Below are 25138 nucleotides of genomic sequence, written 5' to 3' on the forward strand. Positions count from 1 at the left end.
CCTTGAGAAATATCAGCCCCTCATTGTAAAAGAAAAAGCAAACTTAGAAGGTGCCCAATACACCAGGGATGGGGAGCCTCTCCCAGCCCAGGGCCACACACACTTCCAAGGGCTGGGCTGGAAGCAGCCAAGGAGTCAGAGGCAAAGTTGACAGAGCAACCGATTTGACTCTTACCTTAGGTGGACTGTCACCTACTGCACCTGTGTGAAGTCAGAAGTTTCTACATACACACCTACAGCCAGACACACGAGCCATTATTGCAGTTCCAAGGACACATTCCAGCTGGGCAAAAGCACTCAAGGACAGAAAGCAGGTCCGGTATGGGATGCAGCCTGGTGGAGAGTTCTGGAGGACTAGAGTGCCACATCCAGCCTGTGGGTCTGAAATTTACCACACCTAAGACAGCTCAACAAGGTGTGCATGAACCTAACCATTTACCAGGAGGCTGCTTTCTGTATAGACCTCTCCTGCCCTGGAGTGCATGTTTCTAGTCCCTGACTGTAAAGATAGGATTTTAAGTCTAGGCAGTGCTTGATTGGGGCAAAGCATTAGTGGGCTGCAGCTCTTTAGTGCTCCCCACTGCTAGCAGCAGCAGAAGTAATGCTGCTTGCAGAATTTAGCTTTTATATCACATTCTCTTTGGCATCCGAAAAGTCCATTGAAAATTAAGTGCGTCTTTCTGTACTATGTTGGAACAAAGGGATGTGCAGCTGTAGCCACAGGAAAACCTGCTTTCTTTTAAAATTGACCCATTCTTAGATTCCAATCCACAGGTGCCGTAGTGGTAGGTTATACTGCAGGAAGCAGCCAGCTCCCTTCCCTAACTAGGGGAGTCTGGCCCTTGCATTTGGCTGCTGCCTTAGCTGGTCCTTGATTGTAAGTTCCTTCGGTGTAAGTCACCAGGATCCTTCCCTATGATAAAAACCATGCTCCATAGCCCCAAACTTTCCTCTCCCCTGCTGCTCTCTCTCACCACACCATTAATCCACTTAGCTGTGCTTATCTACTAGTCAGCCTAAAAGCAGGAGACACAGAGACATGATAGGCCTCACATTTCCATTTATTTCCCTTTAGTGAGGTGGGTGTGAATTGCCATCTTACACACTATACACAGAAGATGGGAGTTTGTGCTTGGCTACTTCACAATGGAACAGTCTGTTCTAGTCACAGGCAGCAGAGTTGCTCCGGCCTCTTTTTAGGCAGACAGGAGTATTTGTTTCAGTTGAAGCTCAAACGGCTATTGAGCCTGGTTCTTTGGCTTCAGAAAATCACTAAAAGACAACAACAGGCAAAGGTAAAAAGGATTGAATGGTCTTTAGCAAAGCTAGCTACACAGACTAAGAACTATTTATATTCCATTCTGTCCAACCTCACACTGGTTAATCACTAAAATTCCCATTTTGTAAAGAGGCAAAGCCTAAGGCAGGGACAAGTGAAGTTTAAAACTTCTCGGCTTCAGTTGCAGGAGGATCCTTCATGTCCATGCAGCCCCTAAATTCTGCTGCTGCGAGTGCCCACTAAGCCCCTGCCCTTCCTTCTGCTTTACATCCAGTCCCTAAAGGCAGAAGCTGCTCAGTAAGGACAAGCAAGTACAATCATACAAAAACATTGGTATGATGACATTTCTTGAAAAAGTTTCAAGAAGTCTGCACTTAATCAAAATCTTATAACTTCCCTTCCTCACCTTCCACTTCAACCCTCCCCCCCCTTTGAGAGCTGCAAACCTGTCACCTTCCAAAACAACTCACCTGTGCCAGGTTCGGGTTAGATTTTTTGATCTGTTGCAGGATGGACTGAACAGCCGCTGAGGTTGTACCCTGGCCCCCAATATCTGGTGTGTGAGTCTGGAGAGGAAGAAGAAAGAAAAAGCTGTATTAAGCCACCTTCACTCACAACCGCCCCTTCACAGTCTTCCGTTTAGTTAACTAGCAGTCTGTCTTCAAACTGTTGGGAGCCAAGAACCCCCTTCAGCCCAAACATGCATTTTGGGACCTTCATTTTTTTATTGTTTATCTGTAAACACTGTTGCAAGCCCCTAGAACACTTGGTGTATCTGCACTGCAATCATCCCTTTCTCCCAGCAAAACACTGGAAACTGCAGTTCCCAAAGGGATGGGAGAGCTAGAGATATCCCCAAGTTAAAAACTGTTTCCCATGGCATCCACAAATGAAAATGCCAAAAAGGCAACAGACGTTTGCAGTGAAGATGGGCTACCTACTCAAGTGTAAGGACAGTTACCAAGGGAGACTCACATGCAGACACATACTTACATCCTGTGGTTGTGCACGTATGATTGTGCACTCTTGGAAACCTGTGGCTCTTGACCAATTGAAGGGATAGACTACTCTGCCCAACCCTCTTTCCACAATGCCACCAACTTGATACTTCTGCTCCCTCACTGTACCAACTGACACAAGCTTCTTCATTTACTTCTCCCTACAACTCCCTGCGTTGCTGTAAAGTCATGGCCATGTTCTCTGATCCAACTGCACCCTCAGTAGGGCACATGGACTAGTACCTGCTCAGCCATCCTTGTCATGCCTTAGGGATCTTTAGAGACTCATGGGCCCAATGGCTGCATCCTCCCTTGAAAGCATGACTTGGAATGGAAAGTCACATTTTGGGTTCCCTCCAAAACAAACAAGAAATCCATCTGAGATACTTGACAATAGTTTTCCTCTGCTTGGGTACAGACCCAAGAAGAACACCCAGTGACTGTAGCTAATCCTGTTATCCCCAATTCTCTTGATAGGCCATTGGCCTGGGAAGGGAAAAAGCAACTCACTTCTGCTTCGTCCATAGAGGCCAGAACTGCCTTGCGGATAATTGATGCATGGTTGTGCAGTCTGCAATGAACAACAGAGTGAAGTGGGGAGAAACAGCAGCACAAATGCAGTCTCTCTTCCCCCACCCTCCCCTATTATGATGGAAGAATCTGCCACTGAGACAAACATTTCATTTTGGTCTCACACTTTTTGCCCAAGACGATCAGGTAAGTGTGCAGTAGCTCCCACATTTTAGATACGTCTCTCCATCTAGTATCGCCCAATAATTTAGTGGTTGAGTAGATATTTGAGCTTGGGAATGCCTAGAGCAGGTGAAGAGAAACTTTGTTTCCCCCCCCCCTCCGATGTTGCTGAACTACAACTCCCATCAGCCATAGCAAGCACCGTCAGGGGTGATGATGGCAACATCTGGAGGGCCAAAGATTCCACACCCCCATCTTAGAGGCTAACCCACTATGCCACGTTGGCTCTCATAGTTGGGAAATGGGGAAACAGTTGCAGCAGTTGTATTAGGCAGTGGCGGCGGCAGCGGAGAAAGGGAAAGGGGTATGCACACGTACTTGAGGTGGTCCAGCATCATGCAGCTGGCGAGCAGCATGGCTGTGGGGTTGGCAATGTTCTTGCCAGCAATGCTCTTGCCAGTATTGCGCGTGGCCTGAAGAGGGAGAAAAGAGAGATAAGGCATTGAGAGAGCAGGCTATATTGTCTGAGGGAGCAAGAGGGTTTCCAAAATGAAAGAAACCAACATAGAATAATGGAGAGGCAAAGATACAAGTGGCCTGTTTTTTTGCTGGTGTGTTCTGCTCTCTTCCATCCCCCTCAGTTTTCTTCCAGGCGATGCTTACTGGAGAGATCCTGGTGCTCAGGCCCATCTGGAAGCCAGAGCCTCTGCCTTAGGAGCCCTTTCTCACTCAGCCAAGTAGCATTCCTGCCCTCGGTGCTTCTTCATCACACCCCCACTTTACCAGAGCCTGACATCTACCACCCTCTCAAAAACTCACCGTTTCAAAAACTGCATAATCACGCCCGTAATTGGCACCTGGCACCAGGCCTGGGCCCCCAACCAGTCCAGCACAGACGTTGTTGACAATGTTGCCGTAGAGGTTAGGCATAACCATGACATCAAACTGCTGTGGACGGGACACCAACTAGGAAAATCAGAGACAGCAGTGAATGTAAAGGTGAGAGTAGTGATTCATGTCCCCTCCTCTCCCCACCCATCCCAGCCACAACAGAACAGTAATGTAGTTTCAGGTCTGCCTGGAAGCTTTCATAAAAGCACTCCTAATTTAAACAATTTCTCTGAATGATCTGCAAAAGTCACATATTCTAAACAGAAAGTTACATTAGCCAACTTGTTTTCCCTCCAAAGTAAATCCTGAGAAATGTCTTCCGTTTCCTTTATAACAATTGCTTTGACTATTACAAAACTTGACATTTCCAGTTCTCCTGATTCTATTTTAAAAAAAAACAAAAAAAAACCCCCAAAGTTATGCTTTTGGGCACAAAATGCTGGGACTGACTCCTGTGCATGTTGAATCCATGTGAATGGATTTAGGTGGTAATCTGAAAGGGACTTACGGTGGGAATCCCTGAACAGCACTGCCAAAGAGAATGAAAAACACAAAGATTTGAGCTGTCTACAAAGAAGACTCAGGTGTCCTGTGTTTGAAATGGCAGCTAGACATAAGACGAGAACATCCAAGTACCTGCATAGTAGTGTTGTCAACAATCATGCTCTCAAATGTGATGTTTGGGAAGCCAGCTGCCACCTCTTTGCAACACTGCAGGAAAAGGCCATCACCCAGCTTCCTAATGTGGGAGGAAAAAAGGGAAAATTTCAGCCAGAGCTGCAGCAAAGGCACCACAAACTGTAGAGGCAGTAAAAGTTTGTGGTATTCCTGAACAAGAGCAGAAAGGTCTCTGATGCTAGCATACAGTCAGGCCTGTACAGCCTACCTCTTCCACACAGAACAGAAACCTGATCCCTGACTTGGCAGCCTAGGAATAAAATTTCACGGCACAATGGCCTGATTTGCAGGATGCATAAATAAGAACTGAGGCATCTCCTACTGGGCACAAGTTGTGGCACACTTTACTCCACTGAGCCAGAAAACCACCACCCCCAGATACACCCATTCCTGCTTCCACACACGTACGCTGAAGAAAGGCCTACATGTTCCCTAACGTACATGATGTTTGCCTTGTGGACGGCGGTCACCTTCTTACGCCCCGCTTCATGCGCCAGCTTGAAGGCATATTCTGCGATGCGCAGCGACTTGGTCTTTGTGATGATCTTCAGGCTCTCCACTACACCAGAGACACTCTGGAGGGGGCAGGAGCAGAACAGGCAAAATCAAAACTCCTAGTTTCTATCTATAGCTCAGTTGGGACTGGGTGGGAAATGATGTCCTACTTGGAAAGATTACTGCAATCCTTGGAGGGATTGCCAGTTTTAGGAAACCAACTTTCTGCTTGTGGTTTTCCCCTATGATGTATCATAGAACCCTGGCCAGAGGCCATCTATTTAACTGAGCAAGAGCTGCAGCCTTCGCCTGTTTTTTTCACACCCATACAAGACAAAGCAAATGTCTGTGAGTGAGTGAGTGAGTGAGTGAGTGAATATGCTAGTATGGAGGAGCTTTTACAGAGCCAGCCCCTGTGACTGAAAAAAGCCACTTGCCAACATCTTGGGTTTTGTCAGGAGGAACCATTTGGAAGTACACAATCACAGGAAGGAATCCCTGGAATTGAAGGATGAGAGCCAGACTGAACCCCTGGACTGTTAGTTGCTGGCCACCATCATACAATCTTTGACACCTCACTAAAAGGTCACTTGCCATATAGCAGGACTATCCCATCACCACTCAATCCTGATCATGATATGCCACAAGCAGAGAGTTAGTATGCTTTAGAAGGAAAGGAAAGGAAAAAAACGCCCACCTGGAGAAGAAACAGCACTGCCCCAATGCAAATAGGGCTGAGGAGGGAGGGGGATTTGGAGAGAAATAAAGAGAGCAAAAGTGGTTGCCTCTGCTAACTAGCACCTCGTGCTCCAGGCTGCTGTATTCTCCCTCCGTGTTCTCTCGGACTATGAGTATGTCAATGTCATGGTGCCTGGTTGCCACTCCTCGAAGGCTCTTGCAGTGAATCACATTAGCAAACAGATCCAGATTTGTGCTGTGGAATCAGAGGGAAAGGAAAAGGTCACACGGCACAGATTCTACTCAGAATAACAACTGTTGTGATTCTGTGTACTTCAGAAAGCACAATTGTTCCTTCTGCCCCAGATCCACCTTCTCCCTAGTTTCACCAATTGCCTTAACAAGAGTATCGTGTCGCTAAGAGAGATGAACCTCATATGCTATGGATGGTGACCAACCCACATCACTGGAAATGAGATTCTGTGGCACACCTGGATGGGAGCAGGAGGGCTGATGGGTCTGGCTGTGATGCAGGGTCACACCCAACCAGCAACAATGCTGCCCCTTGCTTTTCCAATGTGCTTTCCAGCTCAGCAGACCAGAAGCAAAACCACACCAAGGAACAGAGGGCAGAGCTGCATATAATGTGTGGGTAGCATACTAGAGTAACACGTCAGTCCTGTGACTTGTGGCATCACTATGGGAAGCAATACAGAAATTAAGACTACTGGCCTCATTTACATACTTCCTTCCACTATTTTTTTAAGCCCCTAGGCAGGGGTAGAAAATGGAAATGAATGGTTGTATATGGACTAAACCACACTCCCAACTCTTAGGCTCTGCCTGGCAACTGGGCTAAGCCTCTCTCTCAACTCACCGCATTATGTTGTTCCGGGACTTGTGAGAAGGTGGTAAGTTATGGTTCGTCTCGATATTTCCTATAAAGCCAGGAAAAGAGAACCAGTGAACAAGAGGATCCACTCCCTGGCCTTAGTAAACATAACACACCAATATGGGGCAATCTGAAAATTGCAGCTATATAAATTGTCCTCTTTCCTGATGGGTTAGAAACAAATGTGGATAAAATATCAAGCCTGGGAAATCTGGATTCAGATTCCACAGCAGTCAGACATGTAATAATAATAACAACAATAATAATTTTTATTTATACCCCGCCCTCCCCAGCCAAGGCCGGGCTCAGAGTGGCTTACAAGCAATAATAAAAACAAGATGAATGATTACAACTTAAAAACAAAATTAAAATACAACAGTAAAATATGAAAACATTAAAATATTAAAATGTAGCCTCACCGCAGGAGGAGAAAGAAAGGAAAAAAGAAAGAGAGGGAGGGAATCAAATTGGCTCCAAGCCAAAGGCCAGGCGGAACAACTCTGTCTTACAGGTCCTGTGAAAAGAAATCAGACCCTGCAGGGCCCTGGTCTCATGAGGCAGAGCGTTCCACCAGGCCGGAGCCAGAGTTGAAAAGGCCCTGGCTCTGGTTGAAGCCAATCTAACTTTCTTAGGGCCCGGGACCACTAGGGTGTTCCTATTTATGGACCTTGAGATTCTCCGTGGGGCATACCGGGAGAGGCGGTCCCGTAGGTACGAGGGTCCTAGGCTGTGAAGGGCTTGAAAGGTCAAAAGCAGCACCTTAAATCTCACCCTGTACTCCACCGGGAGCCAGTGCAGCTTGAAAAGCACTGGGTGAATATGCTCCCATGGCAGAGACCCCGTGAGGAGCCTCGCTGCAGCATTCTGCACCCTCTGGAGTTTCTGGGTCAGCTTCAAGGGCAGCCCCGCGTAGAGTGAATTACAGTAGTCAAGCCTGGAGATAAACGTTGCATGGATCACTGTGGCCAGGTCGGGGCGGGAAAGGTAAGGAACCAACTGCTTGATGCGGCGAAGGTAGAAAAATGTCACCTTGGCTGTTGCTGTAACTGTACTGAGAGGCTGTTAGTTTCAGTTCCTCCATCCACAAAATGGGAATAAGCAGCACCAGTTTCCCAGAGCTATCACAAGGATGCAATATTAGATATAGGTTTAAATGCAGCAGAGTATTGGACTACGACCTAAGAGATCAGGGTTCAACTCCTCACTCAGCAATGAAGCTCACTGGGTAACCTTGGGCCAGTCACCATCTCTTAGCCTAACCTACCTCACAGGGTTGTTGTGAGGATGAAATAGGGAGGAGGAGAACCATGCACACCATCTTGAGCTCCTTGGAAGACAGAGACGGTATATAAATGTAATAAAAAAATAAGCATCTTCAAATACTGTTAAGGCGAAACCTAGAATAGGCTCGTTTGGGACTGAAGAGGGAGGAAGGGAAGAAGGGAAGAGGACCAGATGAATCCAAAATGTGGCTTTGGAAAATAAATGGATACTGGCCTTTACTAAGCCCATGCAGCCCAGTATAACAAATCTACCCTTTCCAACCGCCCCCTGAAAAGATACCCAGGACACCCCTTTCTCCTCCTTTCGACTTCACTTTATGCAGAACTTGGCACAATTCCGCATGCTGTGAAAAGCAAAGGATCACCTTTGAGGGCTACACGGTTGCGCCGGATGGCCATGAGAGCATTCTGCATGTCCTCTTCAGATCCCTCCGAGCTGACCAGAACTTCCTCAAAGTCCACAGGCACAGTGGCATGCCTGGGATAGAGAGAAGAGAAGGGTGGGGCAGTCAAGGTGAATTCCAGCCATGGCTTTGAGAGGCAAAAAGGTCAGTGCACACAAGCAGGCCTTCTGGGTCTTATGCACAGCTCTGGAGAGGCACACAGAGAGGAAATTTGTACCTGAACACCTCCTTGACATGAAGCATAAGCTCCGGCCCAATCCCATCTCCAGGAATCATTGTCACAGTATGGCGCCCCCCATATTTGGCTGGTGGAGGCTGTGGAGAAAGAGGTGCAGGTATAGGCAGTTTAGAACAAAATCTTGCAAATCGTAATCCTTTCGGCTAGGCCACACCCCTGCCCAGGAATCTTAGGAGGCCTTTGTTCTCAGTCACTACACATCCCTACCATGTTCACATAGGCCAATGCCTTTCAGACAAGTCTCCAAAGAACCCTTTCCACACCGACATGCAGAGTCTGCCATGAAATGCCCCCGCCCACACTGCAGAGGGTTCTGGGGCATTTTCTAAGTCACCCACTCAGTTTGCATGGAGTGCTTGGTCAGGCCTACTGGGCTTCACTGACACCCCTTGCTAACTAGGGGGAGCATCCTAGAACATGCTCAGCACTTCCCTATGCCTACACAAAGCATGGAAGGCAAACAAGCTGATTCATCCTTATGGATCTTCCTTCCCTATGAGGAACCCCTGACAAGCTTCTGATGATCAGGAGAGCTTAAAAACAACAAGGGTATAGATTCTTTGTCCAAAGTGAAGAATGAAACCCTGAGAGTCCTAGATCCCAGCCAGGTAACACTGACTGCTCTATTCTAACCAGCAGACCACCCCATTCTCACCTCATTCTTTTAGCTTGCTACACTACATTCAACCAGCACTAAGGATTGTCATGATATTCTCAATTGCCTTGAATTTTAGCCACTCTAACCTTTGGTTTCCAGTGGTAAATATAGACACCAGTATTCCCAACTCTAGCTTATCAAACCCCATTCAGGAGACAGTGTTTCCAAAACCAAATTGAAGAAAGGTTTAATCCCACTATTTCCAACTTGGGATAAAAGGCTAAAGAATAACTTAGGACTAATGGTCCATATATTCTAGCTCAGTAGTGTCAGTCTTAGCAACCACTCTTTGCCAGTTACCATCCAGCTTGGGACATTTGCAGCCTGGTGAATACTTGATAATTGGAATAGGAGACTTAAACCCATTGGCTGTAACTCCAAGTTTAAAACTGAAATGGTAGGAAAACTACTTACAATAGTCTGTTGCTGTAGCCAATGTATCAGGAACAGATATTGGGAAGATGGGAAAGAAAGAAAAAAGAACAGGAGTTTCACAGTATATAAAAAAAATATATTGTTAACCAAACATTTGCCAAGATCCTTCACCTAGCATTTTAACCAGCAGAGTGCTTTACAATCTCTTAGGTCCATAGAGCCATTATAGTACTGCAATTTACAGAGTGTGACTTCCTCTGTGTGCTGCAACAGTCAAAGATTTCTTTCATTTTAAAACAAGTATGACCAGGATTCTAATCCTCACGGACACCAGCTTTAGTGAACAGGGAAGCCAGAGTGTATTAAGGACTACAAGACCAAACTTCCAAGGGTCCAGAAAGCATATCTGGTGCCTCTGAAATGTTATCCACAGATCTTTTTATTTTTTCCATGTATTTTGGAAAGTTAGTTGCTTGCTATGCATTTGGATACCTCTTCAATATATCATAACCAAATTTTGCACAACAGTTTGTGAATCAAGGAGCAGGTTTTCATCTATGTTGTGATAAAATTGGATGCCATTTTGAATCAAGATAATGGACTGAACCTTTGAAAACTGCACTGATTTTTAACCATTGATTTAAAAAGGTACAAGGCTGTTAGTACCTTGTAATTTCCCTACACAGTTAATAAGTCAGAATTATTACTCCAATTGAACAGAGAGAAGACATGGAAAAGGCAGGTCAATATGGCAGAGCCCATTAGAACATCTTCCTCCAAGAGGAGAAACTGTCCTAGATTGCAACATTTTGTTTGCATACCAGATTTGATCCCAACTCCTCGGGTGCCCAATCAGTAAAGAGATTAGAAACAGATGTCACATCAGGACCATTTACATCCCGCATCTGTCCATAGACAGCGGTCAGTGAATTTGTGGGGGAAATAATGTACAAGAGAACACCAGAGTGCCTCCCCTAACATCTCTCTGTGACAAAGGATGGCAAGCACAAGCGATACAAACCGAGGCCACATTCCTGCGACTGCCATCTGTTAGAGCCTGCACCTGTGAGGGAGAGAGAAAAACAGCATAGCCTAAGGAAGGTGATTTGGGGAATCCAGAAATAAAGGATTCTTACAAGACAGGAATGAAACACTAGGTGTCCTGCCTGACTGTGTGAAATTCCAGGTTTGAGCGAGATCTTTCATTTACTCCCCTTTGCCAGAAGCTAGAGATGGATATTTGCTCTGTCAAAGTGTTCTTGCTCAACTGTCCCATCAAAAATGATCAAATATTTAATGCTAATGAAGGGTTCAAATCCACATTCAGCTATGACGCTCACTGGGTGACTGTGGGCCAGCCTCTCAACCTCTCACAGGGTTGCTGTTGTGAGAATAAATGGGGAGCAACAGAAAAAGTGTGAACCACCTTGTGCTCCCTGGATGAAAGGTGGGAGATAAATGCAATTAATAAAGAAGTCTGTATGAAAGCAATGGGTGGCAGTTATTCCAGACTCATTACTATGGAGGTTACTACTACTACTACTACTAATAATAATAATAATCTCGTGCAATACTAATAATAAGCTCGTGCAAACAGGGCTGTTTCCTTTGCTTTAATTTCCTTGGTTGTGCTTTTAGCCCTTTAATTCTTCTCTCCTAGTCTCCTATCAATCGCCCAATCAAAATTATCTGCTACGCAACGAGTCCCAAAGGAAGCGCCCAATAAAAAAACCTTTCCATAAGAGGCCAGCCAATGCTAAAGCACCATCCTCCTTTTGTCCCACCCACCGCCTGCTTCCTTAACCAATCGGAAACATGGCAACGGTTGCCCCAGCCCGCCCACCCCCTCCCCTGAGAGGAAACCAAGGAGCGGCGCCGGTTTCCCTTCACCTCCGGACAAGGTCAGTGTCCACAACCGCAGTAGAACCCGTCGTCTTACCGAGCGGGACGCCAACAAGGCTGGCCTCCACAGCTGCCTGCCAGTGTACAAAACTGCCGAAGCCGCCATCCTTGAATCTTCTGAGGGGGGCGAATTAAGAGGAGTCTTATCCAGATACCGCGAGACCTGTGACGAAATCCCGTAAGAAACCGCGTCTTCCCGCACAAGCGGCGGGAGGAGCGCATGCGCAGTAAAGTTGCTTTAGCCTGCCTCTCTGACAGAGCTTGAGATCCTTATAATTCCCGGTGGATATTCTCCGGGATATTCTCCTAGCATTCTCATTCGTACTTTGCAACCATAAATAACTCACAGCTGCCATTTTATTAGTAGTTAACCCAGCAGGTCGTAATGTCCAAAGGAAGCAGGGCTCACAGTAGGCGCCAAACGAATAGAAATTCGTTTAATTATTCTGCTCTTCGTTTAGTGCTGCTTTTGCTTATTTATGATTTGAACTGAATGCAACGAGAGCTGCAATGCGTCCTTAGTAAGAGTAGAACTGTGAAAGCAAGGACGTCTTCATAAAATTGCTCCTCGTTTCGGGGTTGAGGAGAGGGAGACTATACGGAAAGCCAGCAAGTTAAATTATACATATTGGACATCAGTGTGAATTAAGTCTTTGCTCTGTTTTTCTGTAAACCTTCGACAAAATTGCTTATTACAGCCGCATTAATAAAACAACTATTACTCTGTTTCCCAAGTTGATTTTTTGAAGAATTTATTGAACTGGTTTACCTCATTATTACGGTATTGTAATGTTTAGCATTTCACACCCCCGATGGCCCATTTTTTTGTCACTCATGTACAGTACATGTTTTATTATTTATATGTACAATGATTACAGGAATAATATACAGTAGATAAAGATATATAGATGTATAAAAAGAACAACTATGTTACTGTATTTCGAAGTGCCACGTAAGAGCGGAGGTCGACAGAGGCTTTGCAGCGCCTTCCCATGAATAAAGACCTCGAAAACCTAACTCAAAAGCCATGGGCAATTCCACACGTTATATAGTTCAAAATACTGAGGGTATTATAACGATCAGCACTGACAGGAGGGTGGTTGTTGTTTTTAAGATCTCCCATCTAAAAAATTTCGGCAGCAAATGTATGTTCAATTGCACGGGCACCTCCTTCGCCCTTCTAGCCCTCAGTTAAAGGCATAAACATCCACGCAAATGGAGTCAGAAGAACGTTTCCCCTAAAATCAACCCGGAAGCTAATGTGTCGCGACGACCTTCCGGATCCGTTAAGCTTCCGCTGCTTCCGGTCCAGACAAGGCCCAACCTCTGTGTCCGCGGCCGTCCTAGAGCGGCAGCGTTGATAAGCAGCGCGCAGGCGCGCTCCCCGCTCTCTTTCCGCTCGGCGAGGTGAGTACGCGGGTGAGGCGGCTGCGGCGCGGCTTGGGCCTGAGAGCCAGAAGCAGGCCCTGCGCTCGGCCCGCTTCCCTTTGCGGCCCCGGACTGACTCTCTCTCTCTCTCTTTGCCTCTCAGACCTGCAGCCATGGGCCGCCGACCCGCGCGCTGGTGAGTTGGGCCGCCCGGAGGACGGGCAAGGCCGGGAGGAGGCCGCGTGGCCGCTCCGTCGGGGGCTGGCGAGGGCGCGGGGAGGCGCCTCTGCCAGGAAGGGGAGAGGAGAGGCCCAAAGGGGTCTCTCCTGGCAGCCGCATCTCCCGCTTTCCTCTTCTGGCGGGGGCCGCGATCGGGGAGGCCGAGGGTGGGCGACCGAAACGGGCCCCGCCTTGGGGGCTCTGGGCTTTCACGGCTTGCTTGTGGCCCGTGGACCCTTCTGCGTTGCCGCCTGTGGTGGCTCTTAGCAGCAAGGTCGCTTTCGTGGGATGGCTATTAGACCCCAAGCACGCACTCCGTACACCCTCCCCCCGTGAGTTTAGCATAAAAAAGATGAGATTTCTGACACATTTGAGCAAGGGCTGCCTGCCTCATTTTGCATCCTGCCTCCTAGCAGTGGCCAGCTGCATGCATGTATCAAAAACCCTTAAGCGGGACATGAAGGCTGAAGCCTCCCCGTGTTCTTTGTCCCTAATATCCATAATGTTAGGGGTTTGGGTGGTAGTCACTTCTAGTTGTACTTAGAGTACAAGCCCACTGAAGCAAGCAGGTATAACTAACAGGTCCACTAATTTCAGTGGATGCACTCTTGAGTAGGATGCAGTTGAGTACAGTATGATGCTAATACAGTGGTGCCCCGCTAGACGAATGCCTCGCAAGACGAAAAACCCGCAAGACGAAAGGGTTTTTCGGTTTTTGCGACGCTTCGCTAGACGATTTTCCCTATGGGCTTGCATCGCAAGACGAAAGCCCATAGGGAAATCTCGGGGACCTTTTTTTAAATGCTGGCGGTGGGGAGCAAAGCCTTCCCCCCCCCTCCGGACTTCAGAAGAGGTCCAGGAAGGCCGGCGGGGGCGAAAGGCTTTGCTCCCCACCGCCAGCATTTTAAAAGCGGTCCGGGATAGCAGGGAAGCGCTTCCCGCTATCCCGGACGGCTTTTGAAGGCAGGCAGGGGGGGCAAAGACTTTTGCCCCCCCTGCCTGCCTAACCGGGGGCTTTTAAATCGCCCCGGGACTGTCCGGGGCGATTTAAAAGCCCCCGGACGGCTTTTGAAGCCTCCCCCCCGCCCGGCTTCGGGGCATCATCCCGATGCCGGGCGGTGGGGCAGGAACGCCTCCCCCAGCCGCCCGGCTTCGGGGCATCGTCCCGATGCCGGGCGGTGGGGCAGGAACGCCTCCCCCAGCCGCCCGGCATCGGAACGATGTCCCGAAGCCGGGCGGCCGGGCGGGAAAGCCTCCCCCCCCCGCCCGGCTTCGGGGCATCGTCCCGATGCCGGGCGGTGGGGCAGGAAAGCCTCCCCCAGCCGCCCGGCTTCGGGGCATCGTCCCGATGCCGGGCGGTGGGGCAGGAAAGCCTCCCCCAGCCGCCCGGCATCGGAACGATGTCCCGAAGCCGGGCGGGAAAGCCTCCCCCCCCCGCCCGGCTTCGGGGCATCGTCCCGATGCCGGGCGGTGGGGCAGGAAAGCCTCCCCCAGCCGCCCGGCATCGGGGCATCGTCCCGATGCCGGGCGGTGGGGCAGGAAAGCCTCCCCCAGCCGCCCGGCATCGGAACGATGTCCCGAAGCCGGGCGGCCGGGCGGGAAAGCCTTTGTCCCCCCTGCCTGCCTTCCCAGGGGCTTTTAAATCGCCCCGGACAGCGGAGAAGTCCTCCGCTGTCCCGGGCGATTTTAAAATGCCGCCCGCCAGAAGAGGTCGGGGGAAGGCTTTTTCCATAGGAACGCATTAATTGATTTTCAATGCATTCCTATGGAAAACCGTGCATCGCAAGACGAAAAACTCGCAAGACGAAGAGACTTGCGGAACGAATTAATTTCGTCTTGCGAGGCACCACTGTATGTGTGGGAGTCTTCAGAGTGCTTCACATAAATATTCTTTTATTTTATTCTTACAACACTAAGCATTAGATACTAAGCTTAGAGAGTTGAGACTGAGAGTTGCCTAAGACCACCTAATGGCCTGGTTCAGAATTTCATTCAAGGCCTCATAAACTTTTATGAAGCCAGGCACTAACATTGGGGCTGAGCGTTCCCCCATTTTGCCATTCTGTCACACACCACCCCAGCAGGCCAGCATAAATCCAGATTTCCTGGTTGTGTCTTAATACAAGCCAAGATCTTTGCATAGAAACTGATGAGGAATAGGAGACATACTTCTCACAAGTGCCCATTCCAAGGTTCAAAAGCCATGGTTTGTTGAGCCGAAAATGATTGTCCAAACCATGGTGTAACTTTGAGGTAAACATTTCTGCAGAAATTACTATTGATCTTGGGACGGGAGCCAGATCTGTCAGCCAAATGTAAATTCCAGTTAAACACCTTGCTTTCGATAGGGAAAGTAGAAGTTATTGGGTTCACAGAACTTCCCTTACTGTTAAGAAACACTACTAGTAAGAAAATAAAAGCCAATAAATACAGATAAATGTCTACATGCTCTTTATTAATTATATGAGACATATTTTAATTTAGTGCTTGCTTGGTAGCCATAGGCAGCAAGAAATTGAATGTGGCAAGTGAGCAGACTAGCAACATGGAAGAAGGATTCTGTTCCTTATGTTTGCCCAGCATAGACATGCAATGAGCTGCTGAAGGAAAGTTGGAGCTCTTCATCCTTCCACTGCTAAACTCCATTAGGCTGGTAAATTGGTTTAAAAGGCTAATATCTGGGACTGCGTCTTGGACCAGTTTCTAACCCACCAACCCCCAACCAGATGTGAATGGCCAAAGGCAAGGGTTGATGGGAACTGTAGTTCAACAACTTATGCAAGGCTATAGGTTCCCTATTTCTGGTTTAACATATTCAGCAATTGTGACTTTAATTTCAAAAAATTGTTTCTGACTACCTTATCTGTCTCTTTCTTCTAGTTATCGATACTGCAAGAACAAGCCCTACCCCAAGTCCCGTTTCTGTAGAGGTGTTCCTGGTAAGTAAGATATTCATTTTTGCCTGATGAACTGTTAAATTGAACTGCATGCATTCAGATAGGAATGTAGAATTTAATCCAACAGAGGATAGCCTGATGAGACTTAATTGCCTGGTCAGAGTGGATTGCACCTAATTTGGCCTGTTAGGAAATCCGAGTTTCAGTGAACTGGCTGATAATATTACTTTCTGTTTTCCAGATCCCAAGATCAGGATTTTTGACCTGGGCAGGAAGAAGGCCAAGGTTGATGAGTTCCCACTCTGTGGGCACATGGTGTCAGATGAATATGAGCAGCTTTCATCAGAAGGTACAGAGCACCAACAGACCACTCAAACCACTCTTTTTGCTGTGCTTCAACGGTCTGTCCCATTCACCCTGTCTCTCTTTCTGCAGCTCTAGAGGCCGCCCGTATCTGTGCCAACAAATACATGGTGAAAAGTTGTGGTAAGGATGGATTTCACATCCGTGTGCGCCTGCACCCCTTCCATGTCATCCGCATCAACAAGATGTTGTCATGTGCTGGAGCTGATAGGTGAGGAATGGGTAGAGACCCAGTCCTGGTGTTAAAATTGACCTTGCAGTCAATTAAGCCGACCAGCCCCTGCTGTTATCGGGGGGTGGTGTGCACTGACTGCGCACAGTAACTCCCTTGGTTGTGTACGTGCTCTGTTCCTTGTACAGTGCACCTTAAGGGACCCTGGGAACACTTGAGTCCTGGTGAGGTGCATGACTGGCTGAAGCTCTTGGCATCTACATTTGCCAAGAGGGCTTGACTGGTGGTGGGTGTAGCAGCATGGTATAGTCCTTGAGGATAACACCCTAAGATTTGGTTTTTTTGTTTCTTATTAGACTCCAGACAGGAATGCGTGGAGCCTTTGGTAAGCCTCAGGGCACTGTGGCCCGTGTGCATATTGGCCAGGTCATCATGTCCATCCGTACCAAGGTGCAGAACAAGGAACATGTCATTGAAGCACTGCGCAGAGCCAAGTTCAAGTTCCCTGGCCGCCAGAAGGTAATGTGTGTGTTGGTGGGGGAAGAATACTGTCAGTCCAGAAGTATACAGGCGTTGCACCACTAAAGATAGGGTGCAAAACGAGATAAATCTCTCAGTATAGCTAGTGAGATCATAAGTTTTAGTTTGCTGCTCTTAACAACCTTTTGCCGAGAATGAACTTTGTCATATGACGTTTATCTACAGTGACTGGCTGTAAGTTGGTATGGAGGGACAGGCCAGTTGACCTGTGGTGTTGCATCTCAGCTCAACAAAGACAGGCTGATACTCAGTAGTAGATGCATAATAGCTGGGAAGTCTGAGGCAAGCTTCTGATGTCTTCTCTCTCACCTAGATCCACATTTCCAAGAAATGGGGCTTCACCAAATTCAATGCTGATGAATTTGAGGACATGGTGGCTGAGAAGCGCCTTATCCCTGATGGCTGTGGAGTGAAATACATCCCCAACAGAGGCCCTCTGGACAAGTGGCGTGCATTACATGCAGCATAAGTGCTCGGTGTTTATCCACAAGCTGCTTTCCTCAATTCTTGAAGGAAGATGAATGGAAATAAAAAATGTCTATTGAGCTGCTTTGTTTACTGTTATGTTAATGTTACTGTGAGTTTGATATAACATCAAACATACCTTCACCCGCTTTTGGAAACAAGTGAACATAGTAATGAATTTGAATATCAGTATTCCTTTGTCAGTGTCACACAAGACAATTCTCACAGTAGTGAATCCCTCAGGCTGGTCTCCCATGAGCATTCCTAGGGATGGGGCAAAAAAACCTGCAAGACTTCCAGGGCAAAGTAAACAGGAAAAGGTTGCCCTGTAATTCAGAGCAGATTGGGAAGGGGGCCATTTCAGTGTGCATTATAGATGTATGGCTTACTGAGGCAGTATCCTGCTTCATCAGGGTTGGTTGGTTCAACTGAAACAAAAATAGGATTATCTAGGATAAACAATGTTGGGAGTTTCTGGGGGTAAAGGATGGGATATAGATGACAACTGAATGAAATAAATGAAGTGCTATTTTCATAAGATACTTTTTAAAAAATGTAGTTTCTAAGGAAGCTGAATGCTGCGCCTAATGCCTACAACCCATGTAGGATATTTAAATTCACCCAGCCCTAAGCTTAGGTGGTGAATTTTGTGGCAACACAAATTTTGTATACGCCTGCGTGAAGGCTTGCAGGTCCTAGCTGCAACATAGATTGGGCTCTTCTGTCACCTTGATTTTCATGCTGGAGGCAGGGGCGGGGAGTGTATGCATTAGATTGCTTTTACTGTATGGGGATTCCACTGCTGCCCTAGACGGATCTTGCTGAATGGAATAGTCAGAGAAGTTAGTTTCTTTTTGCCCTGCCATTGCCCTTGCTTCTATAGCCAGAAGGATGGTTGACGGTTTAGAGCTCTCGATGGGCTTTCGGAGCAAGCCGAAGATTCACCTCTACAGGATAGTGGTCGCTGACTGCTAGGGCCTGTAGGAATGAAATGGTGTGGATTATTCAGGTCTTTACATCACATTCAAACTAGCAGCCTGTTAAGAAAGGAGCCCAATTGCACCCACCTCTTCCTCCGATAGTCCAAGTGCTTGTGTGAAGTTGAAAGGCTTGGCAGATCTGGGTACAATGGCGCCAAGCAGCTCTTCTCCATGGACTATAATCCTAGCATGGGAGGACAGAGTACAAAAGTGGAGTGTGATGGGTCTCTGCTCTGCCCCCAACAAAAAAAGCATGGCCAGTTTACGTGAGACAAAGCAGGAGTCTAGTGTGCCAGGTTAGCTCTTAAGTTCTTGGCCTGGCTATGGTACAGATCAGGAGTAGTCTCTGCCTCTAGTGTCTGCTCTCCAGCTCAACAGACCAGAAGCAAAACCACACCAAAAAAGGGCATATGGTATACACTGTAAGTGACACAATCTCCTCAGGGCTTACTTTCTGTCTGGCATGCTTGCTTGAAAGGCTGGCAAATACTGGATTGTTTTGGGGAGTAAGAGGAAGCATGTTGAGAGTGGGTGAGTGGAGCTGAAAAGTGTCCTCTGGTACCTGTCATAGGCACAGCAGGTCCGGTGGCTGACTGTGGTGTCCTCTCCATCACCAATGAGCCAGTGGAAAGCAAGGTGATTGCGCAGGCGGATCCCAGCCCAAGCACTTGCTGGGATGTAGGCACCAGCAGCATTCAGATCTCCCAGCAGCATCACATTCTATTTGGATCACAAGGAAAGGGTTGTATGTGAGTAGCATCTCCACTAGAGGAGGTGGCATGAGACTGAAAGCTAGTTGCTGGGAATCAGGAGAAGGAGAATGTCCTGTTAACACATCTGGTCAGCCACTGTGAGAACAGGGTGCTGGACTAGATTGGTCTTCTGATCCAGCAGGGCTTTATGTTCTTAGTGACTTGCTGAGTTTACAACATCTGCCCCCATAATATACCTCAGTTTTCCACCGTTGCATCAGTTCTGTGCACACTCCAAACAGCAGATCAAGCTCTTGGGCAGCTTCCCGAGGACTGGTGTGGTGTAAAAGTAGCACAAAATCTAGGATAGCTGTGGGGTGGAAGACAGCAGTTCAGATGATGGGAGAGGTTTCACTACTGATCTCCCTACTCTTTCCTCTTAGTGGCTATTATTGCACACATACACACTTAACAAGAGCTAGCTCCTTTACCTCAGCTTCTCAATACATTCAATTTCTTCTGTTTCCTCATCTACCCTAAGCACTACTGAACCATCCAACTAGGGCTATACAGTGATACCTCAGGTTACATACGCTTCAGGTTACAGACTTCGCTAACTCAGAAAAAGTACTTGGGGTTAATAACTTTGCTTCAGGATGAGAACAGAAATCGCACAGCGGCGGCAGGAAACCCTATTAGCTAAAGTGATGCTTCAGGTTAAGAACAGTTTCAGGTTAAGAACGGACCATAAGAAATGCCAGGCTTTCAGTCCTAAAACCGAGGTAATCTTCCATAACTGCCTTGGAGATAACAGCTCCTGGATCACCAAGAATCTGTGGACAAGTATCCAGAACAATTGAGACCTCTGTGTGGAGAAACCGGGTGTTACCTGTGTATGGAGAGTGAAAGCGAGCAGCAAAGGGCCCCCGGGCAAATGCCTTGTAATCTCTGGCATCCTCATCCCCAAACTGGCACCAATCAGTAACTGACACAACATCCATTCTGTCAAGGTAAAAAAAGTAGGCATCAGAGGGAAGATGCACCCAAGGAGCCTTCATTCCTCAAAAGGTTAAAGTATGCATAATCTCTCTCTCGACTGTTGAATATGAGGGTGAACTTGGATCTGGGAGATTTGGGTCTGTGTGCCTTTGAGTGAGTTCTTATCCAAGTAAACCTGTGTCTGGTTTTGTTCCAATACAGAGCCTGCAAGTGGAAGCTCTCACGACTGAATGTTCCTCTATCCTTTTTTTAAAATATATATATATATATACACACACACACACATACATACATACACACATCAAGCAAGCTAGATGTCAGCACCCAGTTGCTCCCTTTCACCCCGATTTGCAATCTGTCTTTGTGAAGGGGTCATTAAGGTAAGCCTCTGTCAGCAGGCCAAAGTCTCAGCCCAAACACAGGTTTATATCCTCAGGAGATCCAGGCCTTGGTTCCCCAACTACAAACCAGAGCTGCGAGACCCAACACTAATGAGCAGGTGTGGAGTAGTGGATGGACACTTAAGTCCAGCTTTATATGTGGCAAATCCAGACTGAAATTGCTGCTCAGCCAAAACAAAGTTCGCTGGGAAATTATTGTCTCATACCCCAATTTGCCCAAATACATTTTTCTGAGGCTAAAAAATAGTTTTGGAGGAAAGGTGGGATTATAGGGGTAACAAATATGGAAATGCATATTGTTAAAATGTGTTGTAATTGATTGGCAATTAAAATACCAGAATTGGCCCTACTGTTAGGCAGTGAGGTGGCGGCCTCAGCTGGTAGATGCCGTAGCCAGGTGGGTGGGCAGGAGGGGAACAGCAGTGCAAGGAAGTTGTTGCTGTTGTTATACCTTACCCATCCATTCTGGACAGCTTCTAGCACATATTGTATGTTCAGTACTGTGGATCCATTTCTGTGGAACACACAGCTGAGATCAGATAGCCCCCCCCTTGAAGTTTTGACATCTAGTGAAAATGTTTTCTTCTTTCTTTAAAAATCAGCAGGCATTTTAGCTACATATTCTGATTTTTTGGTTAGTTTTAACTGATTTCATATTCACTGTATCTTTTTAGCCTTACTGCCTAGTGACTTAGGTGTTTATTACTGAAATAAGTTATAAATAAATTCTCACACTGCTCAGCTTTGGTGCTTGAAATGGAGGAAGGCAGGTATCATTTTGTCCTTCACCTTGGGTAACAAAATGGCCACCCCTGTAAAACACTATCCTGGGAGAGGGGGAGTTATATACATGCATATATAGGCCAGAGTTGGATTTTGGTTCCTGGGGCTCTGATTTAGTCATGTTCCCAGCTCCCCCAGACATTACCGATACACAAAGATATTCTGCTCCTTGTAGCTGCCTCGCCCCAGCCTCTTGCTCTCCAGGCGGCTGTAGTGATGAGAGGGATCATACCTGCCAGGGAGAAAGAGTTCAAGATGCCACTTTGCCTAATAACAGAATGGGGTGACACAGACTCCTCTGATGAAGAACGGAGCAATGGGGGGAAAGCCTTGTTAGAATGCTCCCCCACAAGAAAAAAAGAAATCTCCCTGTGAATAAAAATAAACTAATTGTGCGATCTCCCCACAAACCTATTTTGACTAGGTCTATGATTAGCAGCCTCTGCTGGTACTACCTGTTCAGCTCCCGCAGCAACGTCTGAATAGCTGCACCCCTGGAGTCTCGCACCTCTTGGATGGCAGAAATATCACAGCGAGAGAGGATCTGGCAGTGGGAGAAGAGTGGGTGGTCAGGGCAATGAGGTGCTCTGGGCATTGTCACTGTCACACATATTTCCCCCTTTCTCTTGGTCCTGGTCGCTTCCGCATTGCCACTGTTCTGCAGAACTTCATAGTGGATTAGAGTGCTTTGTTGCCCGCTTTTAAAAAACAACAGTAACCAGTTTGTGGTGCAGGAAGTGATGGGGAAATCCATTGACGTCTTGGATGAATTAATTAGTAACAGAAAGGAATGTAGGCACCAGGCCCCCTCCACTCCTGAGCAGAGTGAAGCAGCAGCCCTTCCACCTCTGCCCTGGTGGAGAAGCAGCATCAACATCTGCCAGATCTCACAAGATCTTGCCAAACTCTTAAGTAAACAGATTGGAAAGAATGATCAAAGGTAACCAGATGCAGCATTTGTTCATATCACTGCCTTAGCATGTGGTGACCGGGGACGTTGACATGGTAGGGATGGACAAGGCCCTGGAAACCAAGACTTAAGTGGAACGGTTGTGGGAGTTGGGTATGTTTAGACTGGAAAGAGGAGACTATGATAGCCGACTCCAAAGGGATGTCACATAGAAGATGGAGCAAACTTGTTTTCTTCTGCTGTTGAGGATAGAACCCAAAGTGATGGCTTCAAGTTATAAGAAATGAGATTCTGACTAAACGTCAAAAATAACTTTCTGACGGTAAGAGCTGTTTGTCAGTGGAATGGATTCCATAAGAAGGTGGTGAATTCTCCTTCATTGGAGATTGTTAAGCAGAGGGCTTTAGCTGAGATTTCTGCATTGCAGGGGGTTGGACTAGATGACCCTCAGGATCTCTTCCAACTCTACAATTCTGTCTCTTAAGATTCCATGCAAAGGTTTTCAGGTCTTTCCTAGAGATGAATTAGGAATTGCTTAAGCACTCCAATCAGTGTGAAGCTGACCAATGTGTGGTTTCTACACATTGCACTGACATTATAAAAAAAATCAAGTGGGCCAATGTTTGTCAAAAGCACACGTCCCTTTGCTTAAAAACAAGGGTTGTGTGACTTGTATTAGACAGATGCCTTCTACCAAGCCAGACACTGAACCATCTTGCTTAGTATCTACACTGACTGGCAGCAGCTTTCCAGCTTTCAGACAACAGTCTTTGCTTAGCGATGCCAAGATTTGAACATGGGACCTTTTGCATGCAAAGCAGATGCTCTATCACTGAGCTTGAGCCCTTCCCTTAACAATGCTATAGTTATGAGATACATGCTCTTAAATTTTTTATGTTTGCAATTAAACCCAACTTTAATACATGCAAGAGCAGGCCTTTGAACTTAGCTGCTTGTCAGACTGCTTCAGCTGAAATACCTCCTGCTCAGAATTCATTTTTGTTACATGGTCTTAAATCTCCCAGTTTGTGGAGTAGCTGGTACATTTTTCTCTCTGCTCTTTGATCATGGCCATCTGTCATGGATGCATTGCAGAGGGTTTGACTAGACTACCCTTCAGGTCCATTACAATTCTATGATTCTATTTGCTTATCGCTGTGGCAAGAATACATTTGCAACCTGTCATCCACAATGTTTTTACCTCTGCCATAATCACAGCTGCCCCCAGATCTCTAGGGTTAGGGATACAGTTCATGGTTTCTCCCTGGTCCTGAATGGGGTAACTGTGTCCCTGAAGGACCAGGTGTGCAGCCTGAGAGTCATTTTGGACTCACAGCTGTCCATGGAGGCACAGGTCAATTCTGTGTCCAGGGCAGCTGTTTACCAGCTCCATCTGGGATGCAGGCTGAGACCCTCCCTGCCCGCAGACTTGCCAGAGTGATACATGCTCTGGTTAACTCTCACTTGGACTACTGCAATGCACTCTACGTGGGGCTACCTTTAAATGTGACCCTGAAACTATAACTAATCCAGAATGCAGCAGCTAGACTGGTGACTGGGAGTGGCCGCCAAGACCATATATCACCAGTCTTGAAAGACGTACACTGGCTCCCAGTACGTTTCCGAGCACAATTCAAAGTGTTGGTGCTGACCTTTAAAGCCCTAAACAGCCTTGGTCCAGTATATCTGAAGGAGCGTCTCCACCCCCACCGTTCTACCCAGACACTGAGATCCAGCACCGAGGGCCTTCTGGTAGTTCCCTCACTGCGAGAAGCAAAGCTACAGGGAGCCAGGCAGAGGGCCTTCTTGGTAGTGGCACCCTCCCTGTGGAACACCCTCCCACCAGATGTCAAAGAGAGGCAGCCCTGTTTAGGGAAGCTTTTAATGTTTGATGCATTACTGTATTTTAATATTTTGTTGAAAGCTGTGGGGTATAAATAAATTATTATTATTATTATTATTATTATTATTATTATTATTATTATTATTATTTCTAAGCAGGGCTGAGAGCAAGAATTGCTCATTAAACGAATGAAGCACTGTTATCACCATTGCCCTTGGTCCAAATCAATCACAATCTCACCTGGACAAGAGCTCCCATGACCCTCCGGTTTGCTGCCTTGGCTCTCCCAAAACTGCGTATGTTGAAAGCACAGATTTTGAAGGCTTCTGTCACAACCTGCACGCCCAGAAAGATGAGCAGAAGGGTGAAGCTCTGTCCCATAGCACTGATGTTCCTTGATGTATGTATCAAGCTGATGCTGGAGGGTGTTGATAGCCCAGAGGACTGTATTGCTGCATCAGCATCCAGGCAGGGGAGGGAAAAGGCCTTTGTACTGACTGTTGTGTTTGACATATGACAACCTAGCAGAGAAAATGCTGGGCCACACCAGCATGATTACTCGCTGAGAGAGGGCGGCATCCCAGAAGTCAGGTTCCCACTTTCTCCTCCCTGCTCCTCACTTGCTGCCACTGTCCTTCCAGAACCAGCAACCATTCAGAATAAGCTGAACAGTATATGCAGCCTCAGGGATTGTCCATAAATGATCCCTTTGTCCATATACACATCTCTCTCTCCCGTCTCTCTGTGGGTTGGCTGGACACAGAGGAATGGTGGAAGGTACCAGCTAGGAAACCCCCAAGGAACTAAGGCGCAGAGCCTAGGGCTTGGTGGTGAGATGATGATGAGTAGTCAGAGGGAGAAGCCTGGGAAGAGGATGTGTCTGAAGCTGAAGATGTAACAGGGTTTAGTGAGCAGGGAGTCTGTGGCAGAGAGACGTGCAGAAGCCAGAGAGGCAGAGATGAGTCAGGCTGGTGAAGAAGCCAGGAGTTCCCCTGCTCTTGGTGTGACAAGCTACCTTCTTCCCTGACCTCCCAGGACTAGA

The 25138-nt window shown here is 47.2% G+C and overlaps 3 protein-coding genes across 5 annotated transcripts; 1 reads left to right on the forward strand and 2 right to left on the reverse strand.

Annotated features, from left to right (window-relative positions):
* Positions 1-1043: 1043 nt before the first annotated feature.
* On the reverse strand, positions 1044-11640 carry IDH3G (isocitrate dehydrogenase (NAD(+)) 3 non-catalytic subunit gamma). Its single transcript, XM_081895010.1, has 14 exons — positions 11502-11640; positions 10584-10625; positions 9602-9613; positions 8509-8606; positions 8253-8365; positions 6590-6650; positions 5836-5968; positions 4981-5114; positions 4498-4600; positions 3790-3936; positions 3349-3443; positions 2788-2848; positions 1750-1845; positions 1044-1272 (listed from the first exon to the last, which is right to left on the reverse strand). The coding sequence occupies exons 1-14, from the start codon at positions 11568-11570 to the stop codon at positions 1270-1272; spliced, it is 1167 nt and encodes a 388-aa protein (XP_081751136.1). The 5' UTR covers positions 11571-11640; the 3' UTR covers positions 1044-1269.
* A 1231-nt stretch (positions 11641-12871) lies between these two features.
* On the forward strand, positions 12872-17568 carry RPL10 (ribosomal protein L10). The gene is made up of 6 exons (XM_081894879.1): positions 12872-13028; positions 15932-15990; positions 16190-16297; positions 16384-16522; positions 16840-17002; positions 17337-17568. The coding sequence occupies exons 1-6, from the start codon at positions 13006-13008 to the stop codon at positions 17490-17492; spliced, it is 648 nt and encodes a 215-aa protein (XP_081751005.1). The 5' UTR covers positions 12872-13005; the 3' UTR covers positions 17493-17568.
* Positions 17569-18245: 677 nt separating this feature from the next.
* On the reverse strand, positions 18246-24765 carry LOC309360076 (deoxyribonuclease-1-like). 3 transcript variants are annotated; one of them, XM_081894651.1, is made up of 8 exons: positions 24337-24765; positions 21799-21887; positions 21489-21575; positions 20050-20162; positions 19418-19530; positions 19031-19188; positions 18556-18652; positions 18246-18466 (listed from the first exon to the last, which is right to left on the reverse strand). In XM_081894651.1, the coding sequence occupies exons 1-8, from the start codon at positions 24607-24609 to the stop codon at positions 18392-18394; spliced, it is 1005 nt and encodes a 334-aa protein (XP_081750777.1). In that variant the 5' UTR covers positions 24610-24765; the 3' UTR covers positions 18246-18391. The 3 variants fall into 3 exon arrangements, with proteins under 3 accessions (XP_081750777.1, XP_081750776.1, XP_081750778.1); XM_081894650.1 differs by lacking the exon at positions 24337-24765 and having other exon boundaries at positions 21799-22341; XM_081894652.1 differs by lacking the exons at positions 21489-21575; positions 24337-24765 and having other exon boundaries at positions 21799-22340.
* Positions 24766-25138: the final 373 nt, after the last annotated feature.

The sequence above is a fragment of the Podarcis melisellensis genome, assembly GCF_964234715.1.
Source record: "Podarcis melisellensis genome assembly, chromosome: 17".
Classification (NCBI taxonomy): domain Eukaryota; kingdom Metazoa; phylum Chordata; class Lepidosauria; order Squamata; family Lacertidae; genus Podarcis; species Podarcis melisellensis.

Excerpts from the sequence above, each read along its gene's own strand:
- LOC309360076 (XM_081894650.1), bottom strand. The coding sequence starts at position 22,220 with ATGTTGATGCTGCTTCTCCACCAGGGCAGAGGTGGAAGGGCTGCTGCT. Across the intron at positions 21,576-21,798 it reads TTGCTGCGGGAGCTGAACAG|GTATGATCCCTCTCATCACT; the intron begins GTAGTACCAGCA and ends TCTCCCTGGCAG. Across the intron at positions 19,189-19,417 it reads TGCAACGGTGGAAAACTGAG|AATGTGATGCTGCTGGGAGA; the intron begins GTATATTATGGG and ends TGATCCAAATAG.
- IDH3G (XM_081895010.1), bottom strand. The coding sequence starts at position 11,570 with ATGGCGGCTTCGGCAGTTTTGTACACTGGCAGGCAGCTGTGGAGGCCA. Across the intron at positions 10,626-11,501 it reads CCTTGTTGGCGTCCCGCTCG|GTGCAGGCTCTAACAGATGG; the intron begins GTAAGACGACGG and ends TCTCCCTCACAG. Across the intron at positions 4,601-4,980 it reads GTCCACAAGGCAAACATCAT|GAAGCTGGGTGATGGCCTTT; the intron begins GTACGTTAGGGA and ends CTCCCACATTAG.
- RPL10 (XM_081894879.1), top strand. The coding sequence starts at position 13,006 with ATGGGCCGCCGACCCGCGCGCTG. Across the intron at positions 16,523-16,839 it reads TCATGTGCTGGAGCTGATAG|ACTCCAGACAGGAATGCGTG; the intron begins GTGAGGAATGGG and ends GTTTCTTATTAG. Across the intron at positions 17,003-17,336 it reads AGTTCCCTGGCCGCCAGAAG|ATCCACATTTCCAAGAAATG; the intron begins GTAATGTGTGTG and ends TCTCTCACCTAG.